The sequence below is a fragment of the Clarias gariepinus genome, chromosome 7, assembly GCF_024256425.1.
Source record: "Clarias gariepinus isolate MV-2021 ecotype Netherlands chromosome 7, CGAR_prim_01v2, whole genome shotgun sequence".
In the NCBI taxonomy this organism is placed as follows: Eukaryota; Metazoa; Chordata; class Actinopteri; order Siluriformes; family Clariidae; genus Clarias; species Clarias gariepinus.
The window spans coordinates 18,816,765-18,837,514 of NC_071106.1; the positions used below are offsets into that span (position 1 = coordinate 18,816,765).

The window sequence follows — 20,750 nt, forward strand, 5'->3', positions numbered from 1 at the left end:
CTCCTTTGCGTCATTACGGATTTGTTGTGATTTTGATTGCTTTTGTTGTCTCTCCTTTTTTCATTATGTAGAGTGACCACTAAGTCAAGCAGCCTTTTTTTTAATGAATTGTCCATGTTTCCAAGAAAGTCCATACAACCTGATCAGCCAGCCTGAGCCGTGCCGTGCCATGCCATGCCATCCCCAAGACATACATGCTGCCAACAAACTGCAGTGACCTGTGTATAGCTGTGGCTCAGGCGAATGTCACAACCTGACTATCAGAAAAGGACGACCATGAACCTGAGACTGCCCATGTCCACAGCAGAAGACCCTTTACCACTGAAGACAGAGAAGTGAGGGAGGGGAGTGAAGTCCAGGATGCCTCTACAGTCTAACTGTACAGGAAAGGTCCACCTATTTTCTCCAGAGACTGCTGGAATTTACCGCAACGCACTGGCTCACTAGTGCAGGAGCAAGCAGACTTACCCTATACACACCACACACACGTACACACTGTACACATAGTAGGCGTGGGTGACAGCCTTCACTTATCCAAAGCTGAAATGTCAAATCCACAGGGGCTTTGTTTCATCAGACTGTCGCTGCAGAGACAATCACACAATGCAGACACTAACTGAATAGACTTGGTGACAATTTGAACAGGTGTGTGTTTTGAGCCAAGTGATGAGAGGATGAGTGAGACAGATCTGAGTTGAGTGGGCGAGAGCGAGAGAGCATGAGTGTGTGACCCGCGGACAGACCAAGAGAGCTCTGTTCCTGTCTTTCTAGCTGTTTATGTGTGTGTGTCAGCAGGCGAGCTGACGGGCACAGAGGGCAGGCTGGGCACGGTGGCAGGAGCCGGTGCATGGCTGTGGGGGGGTCGCACGGCGTGCGCTCCTCAGCAGAGAGAGAGCCGCTGGGGTTCGGGCTTTGGCTGGGCTCGGACACAGCGGTCCTGGGGGCCCAGCGGGGTGCCGGCCGAGCGGGGTTCTCGGGCATCATCGGGGGGCATGCGCTGCTCTCTGCGCTTGTGGGTGCTCCTGGCATCGTTGGCCCTCCTCTTCCTCACCTCCCTGCTCTTTTCATTCTCACTGAGGGGAGGCCCTGGCCTGTCCTACCTGGAGTCTCCTGGGTGGGAAGAGTCACGGCAGGTGAAGCTGGTGCCAAACTACGCAGGCTCTCACAAGCTGGTTTCCGCCAAGGGCAGGCAGCAGAAGACGTGTGCCTGTAACCGCTGCGTGGACGACCCGGGCATGTCCGATTGGTTTGATGAGAATTATGAGCCAAACATCTCGCCCGTATGGACACGGGAAAACATCCAGCTGCCTGCAGATGTTTACTACTGGTGGGTGGTGAGTAAGACTGTTGTTCCAGCATTCATTCAAACAGTGTTTTATCAGTTTGGTTAAGTCCTTGTACAGCTGTAAATACGTTTAGATTATAGATGTATTCGCCTAAAGGATTTGTTTAAGAATATTAAAAATGTTTATAGATGATCCTGATTGCTACCATTTTGTATAAACAGGTTTTACACTGCAGCTTTTTTTTTTTTTTAAGATTATTAATATAAACGATCCTCTAGCATTCATCTAATACATTCAGACTACAGACAAGACCCTGTGGATTCTCTCCTTTTAAAGCAGCGAAGGAGTGAACTCTGAAATTGTGCTCATGCACTGCGCTTAGGAGACTTGGAGCCAAAGGGCTGTTTCATTAGAGAGAATATGAGTAATGTCTCGCCAGCTGAAAAATCAGTAATGAGGCTCCAGAACGAATTGGCGCCTGGAGAAGGCACACAGCTGATCAACAGAGAGATGAACAGAGAAGAGAAGATAGTTCAGCCTACAGAGTGTGAGAGATGCTGCATATTCGGTCTGTTCCTGTGTGGAAGGTTGTGCAGGCAGATGAGAGGATTATGGAATTGTTTTTGGTACCGGTTGGGAATGGAGGGATTAAACCGAAGAGGTTTGGGACAGAGTTGTAAGTGAAAATTACTCATTTCGAACGGAAATCACTGCATTTCTAATGCTTATCCACTCTGGTTAATAGCTTCATGTACACTTAAACACACACACACATTGCCTTGCCTCTCTGTGCTGACATTATCTGGACTCGGAATAAAATGCCTGGCTGGCATGATAGTCAGAGAAACATCTGGCGAGAATTACCCGGCCTAGTGCAGAGCCAGCGGGCTTCGTTTTGACTAGCAGGTGGCAAGGACGACCCAGAGGGAGAGAGAGAGCAGGGGGTGATGGATCCAGAGAGAGGGAGAGATGATAGGGTCTTAATCGGCATAGTTTTCAGGTGTGGGCATCCTGATGCCAAGAGAAGTCTATTTTAAAGCAGTCACTTTTATTCGACTTGTGTTGAGATTTACATTGTTCGAAATAAATACGTTTTATATATTACATCTTATATAAGTGCCTTTTCATGTTCTTTCATCTTTTTTCCCTTTGCCAGATGTTGCAGCCTCAGTTTAAGCCCCACAGTATCCAACAGGTGCTGCTGAAGCTCTTCCAGGTCATCCCCGGACGCTCGCCGTACGGCTCATGGGACCCCGCGCGGTGCATACGCTGTGCTGTGGTGGGCAACTCGGGCAACCTACGCGGAGCAGGCTACGGCTCAGTGATTGACAGCCACACCTATATCATGAGGTGAGCAGAGAAGTCAGGTGATTTGGGAGTTTTGTGAAAAGGGAATGCAGTTAGAGTGTGGTCCTCATTTTAAAATAGCTGGGTAAAATAATTCATCCACTAATCTTCAGTAATCCGGATCAGGGTTGCGGTGGATCTGGAGCGTGTCTTGAGAATAATGGCCATGAGGTGTGGACAAACCCTGAATAGCACCACACACACACACACACCCACACATGCACACGGGACAATTCAGAGTAGCTTATGGCATGTTTTTGAGAGGGCGGAGGAATGTAGAGGACTGGACACAGGGAGAACATCAGGCTCTATTCCGTCTTTGGCAGGTGCTGATATGAGTCGTCTTCTTCCTCCCCTTAGAAAAATTCAAGCCTAAATTACCTACTGCTTTTCGATGACTCACAGCAGTCTGATCAGTTTATTCCAGATAGACATCTCTGAGTTTTGAGGCAAGCTGGCACCCTTCTGTGTTGTAAAAAAAACACACTTTTCCACTATTGCTATGGAGGCATTTCATCTGTTTTTATCTTTCACAAACATTACCAGTCTACCTTTCTCACCAAATGCAGATGTACTGTATATGCTGTATCTCGTTTTTTTTATATAATTTTTTCTAATGTACTGTTTTCACTAAGCGCTTGTTAAAAATAAATCCGATTAAATGAAAGAGTGCAATCCTGTAATGCTATCCAGCTATTGCAGCTATTATATATTGCCTCAGTATCTAAAATTTAATTCCTGATCCATATATATTGGAAATTAAGCTAATAAAATCCCATTTTCATTTACAGCTGTCTGGATGCAAGAGTTTTATCAGGCTGGGTTCATATCATTACTAACAAGCATCATGCTGGAAAAACTAATCCTGTTTAAACATGGTTTGAATCAGATTGCTTTTCAATTTGCATCTTTTTTTTTTTTTAATCAGCCCTTATTAAAAAAAAAGGGTGAGGTACGGTTCAGTGTGTTTAAGTGGAGAGAGAAAAAAAAGAAATAAGGCTTCTTAAGGAGGTGAAGAGGAGTTTGAGATAATTTAGAGTGAATAGAGAAATGACAGAGACAGCGAGAAACTGACGAATGGTAGGTGAATTTGCATAAATTTTAGGTACTATTTCAGTAATGTCTCTTTTGATTCAGCTTTGAGCTCTGATTAAGTCCTTCATCTCACTTTAAGTACACGTCTTTTTTACTTGCAGCTCCTGTCTCGTTTCCTTCCCACTGATGTACGTAAAAATGGCTCTCTGCTTTTAGGTAGCTTTTACATCTTCTAAGTGAAGGCCTTTCAGGCTGTTTTATATGCTTTCAGCCAGGGTCAAACTGATTTCGTTAGCGCTATCTGAGTTGAATAGACAATGTTGTATTCTAAAGATACTGTATGTATTTACGAGTGTAACTGTGCGTTTTTTTTATTTTTATATTGAAATGTGTTAAATGAAAATTGATACAAGATGCATCGTCATTGACTTTCTTTCAGTTCTCTCCTTAGCCGTAATTGCACAAAATTAGGTTGGCTGATCTCGCATGCTCACAGCTCCAGTCTCCTGAGCTCAGATATGTGTAGAGTTTCTGTATTCAAATACAAATTCTATTTGTCACATACACAGCCAGAGGTGGGAATGAATGCACTAGTGAGTACAATTAATTACAAAAAGGGAAGGAAAGTCTTAGGCACCATATTATATGCTGTACCAATTTTGTTATATACAGTATGTTTATCATGTCTGCATAAGTATTTTTTTGCATAAAAATAGAAAGGAGCGAGTGTGACAAAGTTACCAGAAGAACTCATATTCTCCAGCAAGCTCAGTAAAACCGAACAATTATTTTACTTACAGTACTGTGCAAAAGTCTTGGGCACATACAAAAATACGGCATAAGCAAAATATGCTTTTGAAAACATTTCTCTATAAAAGAAACTTCTATAAAGAGGAATAATAAGTAATAAAATAAACACACAGTATTTGAAGTGAAAACTCATTGCTTAAAATCAGAGTTTTAGACACAGATTTGTGCAGTTTTATAAAATAACAATTGTTAGGTTTTACTGAGCCTTCTGGAGAATATGAGTTTTATGCGAATCCCAGGAGCGTACAGATTTTGTTTCCATCTGAAAATTGGTCTGTCTTGTCTATATATATATATATATATATATATATATATATATATATATATATATATTGTATAATTGAAATAGAAGTGTATAAGTTATATTGTACACGTTCACATCTTGTCCATGTTCTCTGATTTCCTCCCATAAACATGCCAGTAGGTGATTTCCTATATGGTCATTCTGTATGAGAATGAATAGATATTATAGTGTATACATGAATATGTAGCATCTGTAGCTGTCATTCAAACAGCCTCTTTAATCATCCTGCCAAGGCACACACTTTTCTCTTGATGATTTGGAAAGTACGGGTATTTGCACCAGGCAACCAAAACCACTGAAGCAAACTAAACACACGGCACAGCCTCTGCCTCTGCCTGTAAAATCACATAGGGTTCTATCTGGATGGTTCTAAAATTATCAGACCACCACAGAGTTGGTTGAAGAATAGTTGGTCATTTGGTCTGTAATTATCTCAGGGGATGAGGGAGAAAAACACTGACATAGCTGATCCAGACGGGAATAAAATCACAGTCGAGCACCTGCAAATTCTGGAATTTAGGTCTCAATGTGAATTTACTCCCCACCCAATTTTTGCCTGTAAAAAATAAAAAATAAAATGGGGTTGAATATTGTAGCTTTGTGTGAGCAAGGTTTAATCCAGTATTATACAATGTGCCTTTTAACAAGCTTTTAAAATGATACTGGAAAAGAACTTTCAAAGCCTTTTTTGTTTAGTTTTTTTAATTTAGCATCACTTTTATTGCTTTTTTGCAGTGCTGTCTTTCAGTGTATAAAAGGACACATGATTTAATCAATGAACCTGACCATAGTACAGTAAGTGGTTGAGAGTCTTCAATACATTATCAGTTTGAATTACGCCAAAGAGATTCATGGCGTTGCTTTATCTGACAATCTGTGTGCTCAGGCATCCTATGAAGTTACACTGGCAGTTTCTTGTGTCTCAAAGGAAGCACCTATTCTTCATATATATTTATGGTTGTGTGACAGATGAAAAACTGCCGAATTATATTTTTTAAATTGTAAATATAACATGAAGTGAATAAAGTTGATACACAGGCCAAAATGAATGATTATATTGTACTAGTAAAAGGACATGTAATTGACGGGGGGGAAAAGGAAAAAAGTTTGTAGAAATGGTTGAATAGTATTATATACATCTTACACTTACACAAGTTGTACTTCTTTTGTCGCCAGCCAAATTCACTCCCTGTTCGGTAATCGAAGAGTGAATCACAGATTAGAAATCGGAAAAGTAGATAGAATAAAGATTTTGTCTTAAAAAATAATTCACTTATACCACTCCAGCGCTGTTATTTCAACAGTGAAAATATTAACTAATCCCAGTAAAAAAAAAAATCTGGTTAGTTAGTAAGGATAGAAGTAATATCATTAATAAGTATATTAATAATAGCTTATTTTGAAGTAGGTTAATAAATCCGGCACATATCCGTTCATTGATTTTACTCAGCATTTTGATTTAACTTCAGGTGCAGGATAAACTTCAGGCGGATATCCAAGTACTGCAAAAGCTTAATTAAATTCGGTCCAGACAGTTTTGCATAATACAATTCTGTTGTAATAGATTATGTAGGGGGGCAATCTGTGCCAGGAGGCATTTTAGCGGATAACACTGGGCTTTAAGTTCAGGCACATGCACCTCAAGAGAAAAAGCGATAGTGGCATAATCTGGCACATAACTGTTCATAGCTTCACTTCTACATTTCTCAACATTTCTGATAGATGATTTCATAGGTGTAACTTTGGGCAAATACCTAAGTACTGCCAAAGTTTCATTAAATTCTGACCAGCGAGTTTTGTGTGATGCTGTGACATAATCAGGCTGGACAGTCATGCAGACAGACAGAAAATTTGCTGAGACAGGTTTCAGGTCCTCCAATGTCTGAAATGTAAAGATATCACTGAAAGAGCAAGCTCTGACCAATGTACAGACAAAACCTTAATTTATTCATATAGATATCTGCTCCTTGGCATCAACCAGAAGCAGATGGGTTCCCTTTGGAGTCTGGTTTCTCATCAGGTTCTTTCCTTATGTCATCTCAGGGAGCCTTTTCCACCTCTGGCTTGCTCATTAGGGATCTGCATCTACATCCAGAATTAATCAAAACATCTACTGTATAGTGCATCTCTGGATAGCATAGTATGAAAAGGTAGGGTATGTAGGAAACGTCAGAATACTTAAGTACTCTATAGCATATGTACTTTATGCACTACAGTACTAATGTACTTTTAATGTATACAGAGTACTGTGGGCCATTAGGGTCATAATTACCAGTTGAGCAAGCAAAGATGTACATGTAACTGGTTTTAATTACTTTTGTACAGTAAGAGTGCAAAGTGCAAAAATATTCCTAGATAAAGACTTCCTGTTTTCTAGTCTGATTTTTGATAACCAGCCTGGATGATAAGTGCATAAGCTTGACTGATGTTACATATGATTAATCATAAACTCTATTACTGTAGGATAAAATTCAGTTTGATAGCTGGTGGGAATTTTTTTAATAGGTCAGTAAAATCTACTTAAAGGCTTGATGTGGTATAAAAGGTTTAATAGCATAGACATAGCCCTGGGTGTACCGATAATTTATGAACTGTAGCTTGGTTTGATTTGCAGCGAATATTCTTGACATTTAATAATAACAGAGCTGCAGCACAAAGTAAATAATGGTTCTATGTAAAAAATCCCAGAATTTGAATGTTAGTATGTGCTTGTCATCAGGCAAGTGGTATCAGAGGGCAGATTTTATGTACACCAGACATAGCCTGCGTGTCAGTGTGCCACCCTCTGGTGCAAGCCGGAACAGAAAGGTTTCGAAAAGCACCGTCGCTCTTTCCTGCACTACAATGCCACCTGGTTTTTCAGCTGTCTGTGAAATTAATCTTTCCCGAAAGCAGACTCATAACGCTTGCACATACAGTATGTTTTGGAAGCATCCAGATGAAACAAGCAGGCTAATTAACGTAGTTTGCTTTTTTTGTGCTACTGAGTTTCTTGTTTATGCCTTGCCATGGTTTCTAAGGAACTCAAACCTTTGTTCTGCTAGCCTCATGCATTAAACCTTTAATAAAGTATGCATTGAATAATATTTTCTATAGCAGCTTCAGAATGCGCCCTGGCTGATAAAAGCAAGACCTCAGCTTTCTGCGAAAGCTTTGATTCAGGGATAAAGAATGAAAGCATATAGATTATTTTCAGAGCATCAAATCCCAAGTCGATCAACATCTAAAGCAGCGCACACAAAGCTCGATGCATTTCCGAATCCATTCACACTTGGCACTAGTCAAGAAATGGAAATATTGAAATTCCAATAAGCAGAGCAAACATAGGTGCACTTTCAGACGGAGATTGGAAAACACATTTGGTGAAGGAGAGCGTGCTTACGATTCAGGCCAGTGAACGATGAAAGAATACATATAGCTTGGATTTGAGAGATAACGTACAAGCTAAAGAGATATACAGAGACAGGGACAGACTGTGGATGAAGTGAATCTTGTCACAGTCTTACCTGTCAGCTGCTTTCTTATTCTTTTTTGTCCCTGTTTCTGCAATTCTCTCTCTCTCTCTCTTTCTCTCTGTCTTTGTCTCATCTTTTTATTTCAGTGCCTTAACTGGTTTCTCAGTCCCAGCATGAGGGTTGATTTTAGGGTTGTCTTCTTGTATTTCAAAAGTTTCCAGTTCAAGCATTGAGACATGTATTGTCCTCCCCTGGAATACACCCTCTTCTGGTTATGTCATATATCATGATTTGATCATTTTAAAGGTCTCTGACAGGCCTATTATCCACAGTCTTTCCATTTGGTCCTCATTTGTGTAATTTCCGTCCTGTGTTCCCGCAAGCTCTTGTCAGCCGAAATGTCAGAGCTCAGATAAGGTCCTTTTGTTCATTTAAAAACAGCCTTGTATGATAAAAATATAATATGGCCAAGAAGTAAAAATATTTGTGCCAGGATTTACAAGTGTGTGCCTGGGTAAGCACTGCTTCGGCTCTGTGTTTGTATTGATATTTGGCAGAATTAACCTGGCACCCACCGTGGGCTATGAAGAAGACGTGGGCAGTCACACCACCCACCATTTCATGTACCCAGAAAGTGCCAAGAACCTGGCTGCCAACGTCAGCTTTGTTCTGGTGCCCTTCAAGACTCTGGACTTGCTGTGGATCACCAGCGCCCTCTCGACTGGCCAAATCCGCTTGTAAGGCGTCACACACACATACATATTTCCCCAGCTATGGACTCGTTCTTCTCTCATGCTCTCTTTCTGTCACTCACATAAAACTTGGATAGCCTATAAATATTTCAAAAGCATAAGACGGATACTAAGCAGTTCTAAAATACCATGTTTTTATGGCCATAAGAGCAAAAAACATTTATGCGTTTCAGGTTGGAACACATGATTACTGTCTGCACTTGATCCCATCGACATAGATTTTTTTAATGTCATCTTTGTTTTTTACTTCTTTTCCCTTTAGTACTTATGCTCCAGTAAAGCAGTTTCTGCGTGTAGACAAGGACAAGGTAATTTAAACTCAATTCATTCATTTTTTTAACATATTTGGCTGTCAGCATGTAATATGTGCAATAATATGACATTCAGTATGTTGCCGCATATTACATATACTGTTACTGGCCACTTAGGAAAACCTATTTGTTTAATTATTTATGAACTTATCCTCTGTAAGAGCATCAGAATATGTATAACATGTTGCAGATAAAGATCAAGAACATATAAACCCACACATATAAATACACACACGTGTGTGTTTGTGTGTGTGTATATATATATATATATATATAATATGTGTGTGTGTGTATATGTATATAATGTGTATGTATATTATATAGTGTACACGTGTGTGTGTGTCTGTCAGGAGTGAAAGTGTGATAGTCAAATCTGTCTGTGAATTTGCAGTTTCTGAAATACTCAATGCAGCCCATCTGGTACCAACAATCATTAAAATCCTGATGTTTTCTGATGAACATTAATTGAAACTCTTGACCTGTATCTGCATTGGCATAATTCATTAATGCGTCAGTGTACAGGTGTTGCTAATTAAGATGATGGTGAGTTTGTGAAGAGTTTGACAGCGAAATGGCGTAAACAACCGTTTTCAGACTTAGTCATTTTTGGCAGATTAATATTCTCTGACAAAAGGTTGTCTATGAGTTATTTAATTTAAAAACCGCTATATAACCATATTTTAGGAGCTTTATTTTTTCAAACAAAAAAACAAAAAACAAAAAAAAAATTCACAGTCGATCAAATTCCAGGACCCTGCTTTCATGACTCTTTCTAGATCTGTGAGCTTAATCACCCTGTATGCTTACATTTTTAAAATCGCAACAGTAAAAACCATTTTGCTCTTATTTACGTGAAATCGCTGACAGCTGCGCGTCGGTCATGCCGTTTCCTGCCATTTCCAACCTGCGATTCTCATTTCTCTCAGCAGATGGCGCAAGGGATCGCGCATACTATCTATGCGTCATTCAGTGCGTATATGTAACTATCTCAGGTTTCATTCCATATATGCAGTTTATATATATTATAAACTGATATATAGATGCTTTCGTGAAATATCGACAATTCGCCATTCATTCTGGCGTTGATAATCAGCGATATTTTATAAGGAGATTTAGGGGATTTCGCTTTACTTAATTTTATAACGTTTTGAGAAAATTCATTAGTTTGTTCATTCTGTTTGAAGCTTCCGTGAAATTATCTCTAAAACAATGTAATGACCCCGCCTGAGGATATAAAGCTTTATTATTGTGTTTGAATAAATCAGATCTACCACAGCAGATAATAAACTATGCTATGTCATAACCGAAGCAAACACCACGATTATGCCTCGTTTCGTTCGACGGGAACGTGGTTCATTTGGCGCGGTGTATTATAAACCTGTGGAATGTTTCACTGTTTATCCCCACATAAGAATCATGTAATAAAAGCGAGGGAAATGTGGAAGTGATGTGTGGCCACTCAGTGAGAACTAAACCAAAGATTTCGGTAACTACACTGAGTGTGCTGAACAACTTCACTTTTCCGTTTACCTCTGAAAAAAAAGCTGTATTTTGTTTGTTTACATTTAGAATTTTTATAAAAGTACAAGAAGTACACACACACACCTCCACTGAGCCCACACACGTAGTGTCGTGTCGGATTTCAGCGGTCACGGAGTGGAAAGACTGAAGAAGAAGCTTTTTCAGTTACAACAAGCACAGCGATGAGTCCACATTGTTTCACTGTTTATGACATAGTGACACTGAACAGCTGAACCACTTTACTTTTTCGTTTACCTCTGAGAAATATTTATATTCAGAGTAACAACTTCCAACCACCTCTCATAGTCCATTGTTAGTTTTAGTGATTTGGCAGAAACTAATTATCACTACATAAGTACCCCAACACCATTGATTGAGTTTCAGCTGAAACTAATTCTATACATGTAACAGAAAATGTAGATGCAGATTCCAAATGTGTATATATAAAGATGCATGCTATTATATACGGAAGCTCATTGCGTTCACAAAAGAAAAAATAAATCACGGGACTTGTGTCATAATTATGACTTAATATCTCGTAATTATGACATCCTGATCTCATAATTATGACTTACTATCTCAGAATTATAAGATAAGGGTAGGCAGATTGTGGAAGGGGGCATTTTAGCGCATGACATCGGAAACGAAAGTTACTGCATCCTTTTGCTCGGAAACGAAAATCCAGAATTTTAAATAGGTGCCAGATAATTCTCTGAGATACCACAAAGCCAGCTTGGATGCATTTTAAAAGCATGATTTGTATCCATAAAGCATAATCCATATTGGTTTTGTTACGTGGAGCAGTATGGAGAGCCGCACCACGAAATGTTATGATGTGTATAAGAGCCCTAACGCAGGTCTTTAGAGGGGGTCAGTAAAATAGGAGTTGTTGTGAGAGTGCTTATGAGACAGAGCTCCGCCGTACGCGAGAACGGACGGTGCTCGGGAAACTAAAAATAAACGTTCACCCTTACCGAGGATTTATAAGATAGAGAGGGGTTTGTGTCTTTTTTTGTACTTTCATACTGTACTTAACCTGAGTGCGCACGCTGGACTGATGCGTGCCGCTCCCTCTTTCTCTCTCACTCTTGCCGGCGTCTAAGACAGGGAGAGGCTGGGGCTTTGCCTCTGTCTCTAAACAGCACACTTTGTCTGTCTGTCTTTCTTTTCTGCGGACATGCCCGTTCAGAGTATTTATGCGTGGTTCTGCCCCTCATAAGATCCGCATCGTTACAGGTTTAGCTGCTCCTGAAGGAAGAGAGCCACTTTGAGAAGGACAGAATGTGCTTTCCTCCTGAACAGTCCTAAGCAGATATCTGTGCAGTGTTGACATACAATACTAATGATAATATCATCCAAATTACCCAAAGACATAAATATCTACCAGTATCAGGATCTCATAATTATGAGATATTAAGTCAGAATTATGAGATATTAATATTAAAAGATATTCTTTACTTTTGTGAATGCAATGAGCTTCCATAATTATATATATATATATACTCAGCAAAAAAGAAACGTCCTCTGACTTTCAACTGTTTTTACTTTCAGTAAACCTAATGTGTAAATATTTGTATGAACACTTAAAGAGTCAACACCATAAGGCATAAACTAAAAATGTTTCACAATGTGTCCCTGAATGAAGGGAGGCTCAAAATCAAAAGTACCAGTCTGAGCACTGATGGAGGGATTGTGTGTTCCTGGTGTGACTCGGGCAGTTGTTGTGGCCATCCTGTACCTGTCACGCAGGTGTGATATTCGGATGTACCGATCCTGTGCAGGTGTTGTCACACGTGGTCTCCCACTGCGAGGATGATTAGCTGTCCTTCCTGTCTCCCTGTAGCGCCGTCTTAGGCGTCTCACAGTGCGGACATGGCGATTTATTGCCCTAGCCACATCAGCAGTCCTCATGCCTCCCTGCAGCATGCCTAATGCACGTTCACGCAGATGAGCAGGGACCCTGGGCATCTTTCTTTGGGTGTTTTTCACAGTCGGTAGACAAGTCTCTTTAGTGTCCTGCCTTTTTAGAACTGTGACCTTAAATGCCTACTTTCTGTAAACTGTTAAGGTGTGTGTGTGTGTGTCTGTGTGTATACACTTCTTGTACTTTTATAAAAATTCTAAATATAAACAAACAAAATACCGCTTTTTTCAGGGGTAAACGGAAAAGTGAAGTTGTTCAGCTGTTTAGTGTCACTATGCAGATAGTTTGGTTTAGTTCTCATTGAGTGGCCACACATCACTTCCACAGTTCCCTCGCTTTTATTACATGATTCTTATGTGAGCATAAACAGTGAAACAATTCGCAGGTTTATAATACACCGCGGCCAAGTGAACCTTGTTCCCGCCGATTAGGTGCGTGGTCCGTTGCCTAGCAACACTGATCCACACGAGGCATAATCGTGCTGTTTGCTTCGATTATGACATAGCATAGTTTATTATCTGCTGTGGTAGATCTGATTTATTCAAACAAAATATTGCTTTAGCAATAATTTCACGAAAGCGAGTTCAGAACTAAAGCGGTGCTCCTGCTCCATCCGAGTCGTTCAGAAGCTTCAAATAGAATGAACAAACTAATACATTTTCTCCACAAAGGAGGAGAAAAAATGGCAGAAAAAAGTCATGCCAAACACTTTGGGTTATAATGCAAAACATGACTTGTTATTTTTTCTTATGCCGTTTTTTCCCCTCTTCCTTTGTCCCCTTAGAGACTCTGTAGTAGGTTTTCTCAGTTGAATATGAGAAACAAAAATATCGCTGATTATCAACGCAGGAATGAATGGTGCATTGTCCAAGTGCAAGTTGGTCTTGAAGCTAAACTATTTGCTTTGGGTGAAAGCGCCATCTAGCGATCATTGTGTGTCAGCAACAGCTTCCCATTCAAAACAATAGGCGGTCAAATGACCGCTAAACCGCTTTATAAGTAGGTGAAATTGGCGCGGCGCTACTAGTGTTAAATATACAGTATGTCCCAGCTAAAATTATTAATGAGGCATTTACAGACTTATGCCTTTCCACTGGGCATATTTTACTGTGTACTGAGCCTATTAAATGTTAAGGCTTTGCTCATGCACTTTTTAGCATGCTGCTAGACCAAGAGCTAGAACAGCACAAAAAAAATCACCATTTCTAAAGGGTCAAATTATTGGCATGCATCACGCAAAAAAAAAAAAATTCTAGAACATGACTAAAGCATAGATGTATAATACTGAACCGTTAACTTCAGGGATGAAAGGTAGTTGGAAAAACAATCATAAATCACTTAATCACTTGAAGTTGGCTGTTAAAAAGTCGGCACATGTAATAATTGGAGCAATCATGTGGTCTGATAAGACCAGATTTAACCTAATCATGAGATTAGATTTAACTGAGTCATGAATGATGAGTAACTTTTTTTTTTTTTCCGCCCAGGCAGTGTATAACTGAGGCTGATATTTTGTGCTCTTAACCAGGTCACAAACCTGCATCCATTACAGCTGCCTGGTTGTTATATTTTCTTTTTTTAACTCATAGGTTCAGATCTTCAATCCTGCATTTTTCAAGTATATCCATGACCACTGGACACGGCACCATGGCCGCTACCCCTCCACAGGCATGCTGGTCCTCTTCTTCGCCCTGCATGTGTGTGATGAGGTAAAGAACTAGAAAATATGTGCTTGAAAATGCTGTGAGATTAAATGGGGTTAAAATCTAATATCAATAATTAAACAAGAAACAATTAATGCATCTTATCATGAGGGCCCATTAATGCCACAATAAATTGATGTTTAGTAAAACGTTTTACCAACACACACAACACACACGCACACACACTTATAAGCTGATAGGCTGGTCTTTTCCTGAGGCATAAGAATTGTACAACATACAGCTTTAATAAAACTGTAATGAAACTCCAATTTGGTTTAGAATTTTGAATTTAATTTAATTTTCTTAAATCAACGCAGAGTCAAAATCATATATACACTCACTCACTTATCATCTATACCACTTTATCCTGTATTCAGGGTCGCGGGGGGCCTGGAGCCTATCCCAGGAGATTTAGGGCACAAGGGTACACCCTGGACAGGGTACCAATCCATCGCAGGGCACATACACATACACAAACATACACACATGCTGATTCACACTACGGGCAATTTGGGAACACCAATTAGCCTAATCTGCAGGTCTTTGGACTGTGGGGGGAAACTGAAGTACCTGGAGGAAATTCATCAAACATGGGAAGAAACATGCAAACCATGCACAGAGATGGGAATCGAACATGGTCGCGAATTGAACCTGGACCCTGGAGGTGCAAGGCGACAGTGCTAACCACTACTACACACCGTGCTGCCATCATATATATACAATACATCTAATATTTAGATAAATGTCCGCAAGCAAGATTTAGCATTAGCAGACACTTATGGTAGCCATCAACAAGCTTGGATATTTGACCACTCTTCTTGGAAGAATTGATTAAGCCTCATTTCTTTATATTAAATTAAAGAAAATTATTAAATAAACATATGTATAAAGAACATATGTAAACATATGTATCATTTCCCATCTCAATTCACAATTCAACATCACTAGTATACTAATCACCAGCCTGATCATCTGTCATCATCTGAATTTGTTTTTCTCTGGTTTCGTGCCTTAGGTTAGATATTTTTGATGTTTGAATGATTAATGTCATTGCATGGCTTAAAACCCACTAACACTGGACTGAAAATGATAGCCAAAACATGGCAAAAATGAGAAGTATTCCTCAAGACTACATTATAATATTTTCATGAAAGTCTGGCTTTTTGGAAGCAAAATATGAAAAAACAAAGGGTGGACAAGATTTTTGCACTCTACTGTCTCTCTGTAATTGAGCTTGAAGGTGCCTATTTGGGAGCAGGGTCTTCTTTCTTGCAAATTTTTCAGTAAATGGCAATGCAAAAGTCACATGACTGTAGACAACAACACTGTTGTTTCAGCATTTTTGCTTCCAAATGACTATACTGTTATAGGGTGTTTGCACGGCATTCAAAGTGCATCACTTCCAGTTTCACAGAGCAGGTCTCAACAGTAAGCAGGTTTTTAAACACTTTTGGCTGCTTTTCAATTTAATATTCCAGTAAATTGTTCTTGTTCTGTACTTTTGTGCTACTCGTTGTTATGTACACACGTTCACTGGCTTTAACAGGATACTTCCCAGTGGTCTAGTGGTAATCACGCATTGCTCTCACTGGAGCCGTCTAAATTTGAATCCCACTCTAACGATCAATTTTGTATGTTTGTTGGTTCTGAGGCATTTTTGCAGTATTATTCAAGGTTATCCTATCGTCATATAGTCTGTGCGGTTCCGACATCTTTTCATCAAAGTAATTCTAACAGCCTAATACCATTGTTGTCCCAACGTTTACAGCATTGCCAAATGACATCACCACAATGTTTTGTCAACCAAAAACTGGGTTCCACTGGGTTCTGACTGCGACTTTTGCGTCTGTGAAAATGTAGGAACTTTTCTAAAAATGTCTGCCATTTCCAAATCTGAAAAGTGGACCTTGAACTCCTTAGCAGTGGTCCAGTTCTTTTTCTCCTTAGCCCAGACAAGACACTACTGATGTTGTCTCTGTTTCACTAATGGCTTGATACTAGAAATGCAATAATTGTATCCCATTTCATGAAGATGTCTATGTGTGGTGGCTCTTAATGCATTAACTCCAGCCTTGCTCTGTTCCTTATGAAGCTCTCCCATGTTCTTGATTCGGCTTTGCGTGACAATCTTCTTAAGGCTTTTGTCATCCCTGTTATCTGTGCACCTTTTTCTACCACGCTTTTCCCTACTTAATCATCTTTTGGACAACTGTCAAGACCCCAGTCTTCCACATGCATGTATTTCCAGAGACAGACAGACGCACTCTATTTATACTGTATTAACAGTTCCGTATTTTATCAAACTTAAAATTAAATATTAGAATATTTTGAAATACTTGATTTTTTTATGTTATTGAGCTGTAAGCTGTAAATCAAAAATGTTTTTGATAAAATATTTTACTTCATATATAATGAATCTAGAACGAGTTTATTCTAGAATGAGTTTTACTTTTTTAAAAGAAATTATGAAGAAAATTGTCCATGATATACATTTTAATGTATTATACATATATACATACACACATAGAGATATTCCTACTGTATACACTATGTACTGTATATAGACATGTACTAATACACTCAGACATGCTTATACACACCATCCTCAGTGTGTTTTCCTCTCTGATGCAGTACTGTTACTATACCAGACTGTAATGTTGTGGGTCAGGAGAGTCAATAATACTCCTGTAGGAGCTGATCTGTTTTTGTTAACTTCCTTAAGAAGTACAGTAGATGTTTGTTTAGTCTGTTTAGCCAAAAGTAAGAAGTTCAAAGTGAATGAGGTTGTTGGAGATGTTTATAACCAAGAACCACGTGTTGTGTAAATCGTGCCCTCTTGATTTTCACCATCATCTTATTTGCTTTACGTACATTTGGGACAAGGTTATTATCTGTGCACCATCCTTTAAGTTTTTGCCCCCCATCCCTGTATGCCACATAATCATTATTTGATCATTTGACCCCCACAACTGTGTTAAATTTAACTTTCTCATGATGTTTAGTAACACAATTGTGTCTGAACTGGGTGATAAAAGGGGTCTTATAACACATCCCTTGGGTGTTCCTATGTTGAGGGTGATGGTGTGTGAAGTATTCCTGTTAATCCTTATTGATTAGGGACTGTGACTCATAAAGATCAAGGTAGATTGAGTCTTGCAAACCAGGTAAGGGGGGTTTATCCATTAATAGTAGTATTAAAGTTAAACAGCCATACATATGTGTGATTGTTCTTTATGCGCAGGTGAAATGACATCTTCAGGAAATTGATTGCACTGATTCGCATACTGACGGGAATCTATACGAGATGCAATGCTCTACTGACCTATGTTTTTTTTTCCTCACTGACTACCAAGCATGGAAACCAAAATGATAAAGCTGTAGAAAATTTTTTACCTATGCTCATGCAATCTATCATTTTATGTAATTTGTGCTTTCAGTCAGTAATATGTGCATAGTCCAGGTAGTTTCAGTTCCTCCACCACAGGAATTTTAATATAAATAGATTTGTCAATAAAGCAGGAAAAATATTAGCAGTAATGATGATTTAAATTTGGGAGCATTTTGTTTTGTGCAATCACCTGTCACGATTCTCACTGAGAATTTTTACCCATCTGCCTTATCTGCTTATGCATTTGTCACTCATCAGATACATACTGTTATTGCTGAAACCAAGAATTTGGAGTGTGTACTGTATGATTTCATCTGTTCTCTGTTTTATGTCCAGGTGAATGTATTTGGCTTTGGTGCAGACAGCCGGGGGAACTGGCACCACTACTGGGAACAGAACCGCTACTCTGGAGAGTTCCGTAAAACAGGTGTTCATGATGCAGATTATGAGGCTCAGATCATAAAGCACCTGGCCAAAGCTGGCAAGATCACAGTTTTTCCTGGAAAGTGACAACAGTGTTGACGAAAGGAGCCACTGATCAATCGACCAACCAACCAACCAACCGACCACGCAAGCCCTGCTCCTGCTCTTTTTCCTTTATACCCGCATACTGTGCCTCATAGTGGTGTGGGATCAGGAACCCTCAGTGTTGGTGGTTATTTCCAAGCCTACCCTGACCCGGAAGAGGAACTTGTTCCACGATGACCAACCACACGTTCTCCTCGTTCAGCACAGGATGTTTTTCTAGTGCTGCATAAACATGAAGAACCTATTTAAGTAGTGACCTTGATGGTTGTCAATCAGCCCACTAATTCCCACCTCTTGCGTGTGCTCAGCCCTACAGTATGATCAACCTAATACGTGCTCATCGACTTTGAGATAGTTACCTCCTTGAGCAGATCCAGACTGTGTGTTAATCATGCCACCCTGCATGATCACTGCAAGTGCCAGGTTACATGCTCTTACATAAAAATGGAGCTTTTTTACGTTGTATTATATCTTTTATGGTTACATTTTATCATGTCGACTCTGCATCACTGTGCTGTCACAGACGTACGAACAGATGTTAGTCACCGTCATCATGTGTTCAATTAATTTAATAAGTAATTACCACAAACAGCTGATTGTAAAGTGGAACACTCAGCGCCTTCAGATCATTTCTTAAACAGAAAACACTTATTTACTCCAGTGTATCAATCAGTGTTTAGACGTATATTTGTGAAGCACATTTTAAGCAGTGTTATTTGTTTTTGTATCGCCTGCAGAGGTAGGGATGAAATGTCTCTTAATTAGAGCCAGTGTTATCCACACACCAGGAACAAAGAATTATTTTCTGACTACTGAGGGGAAAGTATTACAAGGTATTGGAGCCTGGTGACATCGGTGTGTGTCGAGTTAAAACTCAGCCTTTATGTCGAATCCTGCTAACTGGGATTAAACCATGTTTCAGTGCAATTAGGTGTTTATAGGAGAATTCTAGTGCAAATAGTTCTGTAAATTTTAAAGTTTTATTTACTTGTTTGTTTTACAGTCAATCTTTTCCACCATCTGTTGTGTTCAGCGCAGTGGTCTGTGGAAAAGTTTCAGGGTGCTCTAAACTTCCTGCTTTGGCTTAGTCCATGGTTTCATATTCAGGTACAGTAACCCCCTTTTTTTTTTTTTGATGTAGACCTAAACAGATGCTTGCGTGCCTTGTCCTTGCTGTGGAGACATCCTCCTTGCAGTAAAACAAACAAAAAAAATTAAAAACAGACTGAGCAGTTCTTCTTACTCTGCATTTTCAGCCCACCTGCTCTTCATCACGTACACACAAACACCTGTGATGTCATTTCAGCTCTTTTACCGTGCTTTTTTTTATTTATTTTATTAAATGCACACTCCTGCATACCATATTATGAGGTATTGGCTTTATGATCATTCCAATAATTCCCTACTAAACATTATCTGAGGAGGAATCTGTTATAAGAGTTGAATATTGTAGAAACCCAGATATGCTTGCGAGATCATATAGTGCATTAATGATAATTAAGTAAAGCATTAAGGATTGAGGCAGTTATTGTAACAACTGATTAAATAAATACACAATTCTCCTCCCTGTGAAAATATTCCTTTAAAATGTGTAATTCATCACCAAAGAATCCCACAAACAAAGCTTTTCCAAAGTGTCAAATTTTTAATGAAAACATCTAAAAAGCAAATGCTTAAAGAGATTTGAGGGTTTTTGTATTTGCTTTGCTGCAGTCTTTGTTCCCTTAATCGGACAAGGATGACATTTACATTTCTGGTGGTCTTGCAGGGGATAAAAATAATAAATTGTCCCATTTAATTATAATGTGCTTTCAAATCAAGACAGTCTGACTTTACTCGCATCTGTTTGTGTTTTAAAACGTCACTGTCATTTTTATGTCAATGACCTCTAGATCTGTGCCTGCCTCCTTCAATGAGGAGTTTCCCTTTTTTCCCTGGGGTTACAGTGTTGTTAAATGCAGCTAGTTTGGAAGACTGAGGTTTTGTATTACGGTTCATTGTAATTTTTGGAAGTGAAAGCCCCTCTGTGCTGATGTTTATACTGACCTGACTTGATTGATTTGTCTGACCTAAAGCCTTTCAAACAAACCACTGACAACACACTGTACATATCCTGCTAGTATTTTATTATGCTTCTAATTAGAACGCCAACTTGTTAATGGTGTAGTGACGGTCATCAGCTCTCTCTCTTTCCTGTTCCAACCTCCTCATGTGTATGTGTAATTATGGACTGTTTTTATCTTATGCTATTGTAACAAATAAATGCATACAGTACACAGATGGTCCACATGTGATACGTTGTCTCTTAATCCCTTTTATTTCAGTATGCAAAATGTTTTTACTTACAGCAGGCCAACAGTAAGACTGTTAGCAATGGAGTCAAGAT

General features: G+C 39.3%; 1 protein-coding gene across 1 annotated transcript; it reads left to right on the plus strand.

Moving 5' to 3' along the window:
* The first annotated feature begins 730 nt into the window (after positions 1–730).
* On the plus strand, positions 731–20,644 carry st3gal2 (ST3 beta-galactoside alpha-2,3-sialyltransferase 2). The gene is made up of 6 exons (XM_053500284.1): positions 731–1,334; positions 2,443–2,636; positions 8,795–8,974; positions 9,252–9,297; positions 14,335–14,454; positions 18,173–20,644. The coding sequence occupies exons 1-6, from the start codon at positions 993–995 to the stop codon at positions 18,344–18,346; spliced, it is 1,056 nt and encodes a 351-aa protein (XP_053356259.1). The 5' UTR covers positions 731–992; the 3' UTR covers positions 18,347–20,644.
* Positions 20,645–20,750: the final 106 nt, after the last annotated feature.

Excerpts from the sequence above, each read along its gene's own strand:
- st3gal2 (XM_053500284.1), top strand. The coding sequence starts at position 993 with ATGCGCTGCTCTCTGCGCTTGTGGGTGCTCCTGGCATCGTTGGCCCTC. Across the intron at positions 1,335-2,442 it reads ATGTTTACTACTGGTGGGTG|ATGTTGCAGCCTCAGTTTAA; the intron begins GTGAGTAAGACT and ends TCCCTTTGCCAG. Across the intron at positions 8,975-9,251 it reads TCGACTGGCCAAATCCGCTT|TACTTATGCTCCAGTAAAGC; the intron begins GTAAGGCGTCAC and ends TTTTCCCTTTAG.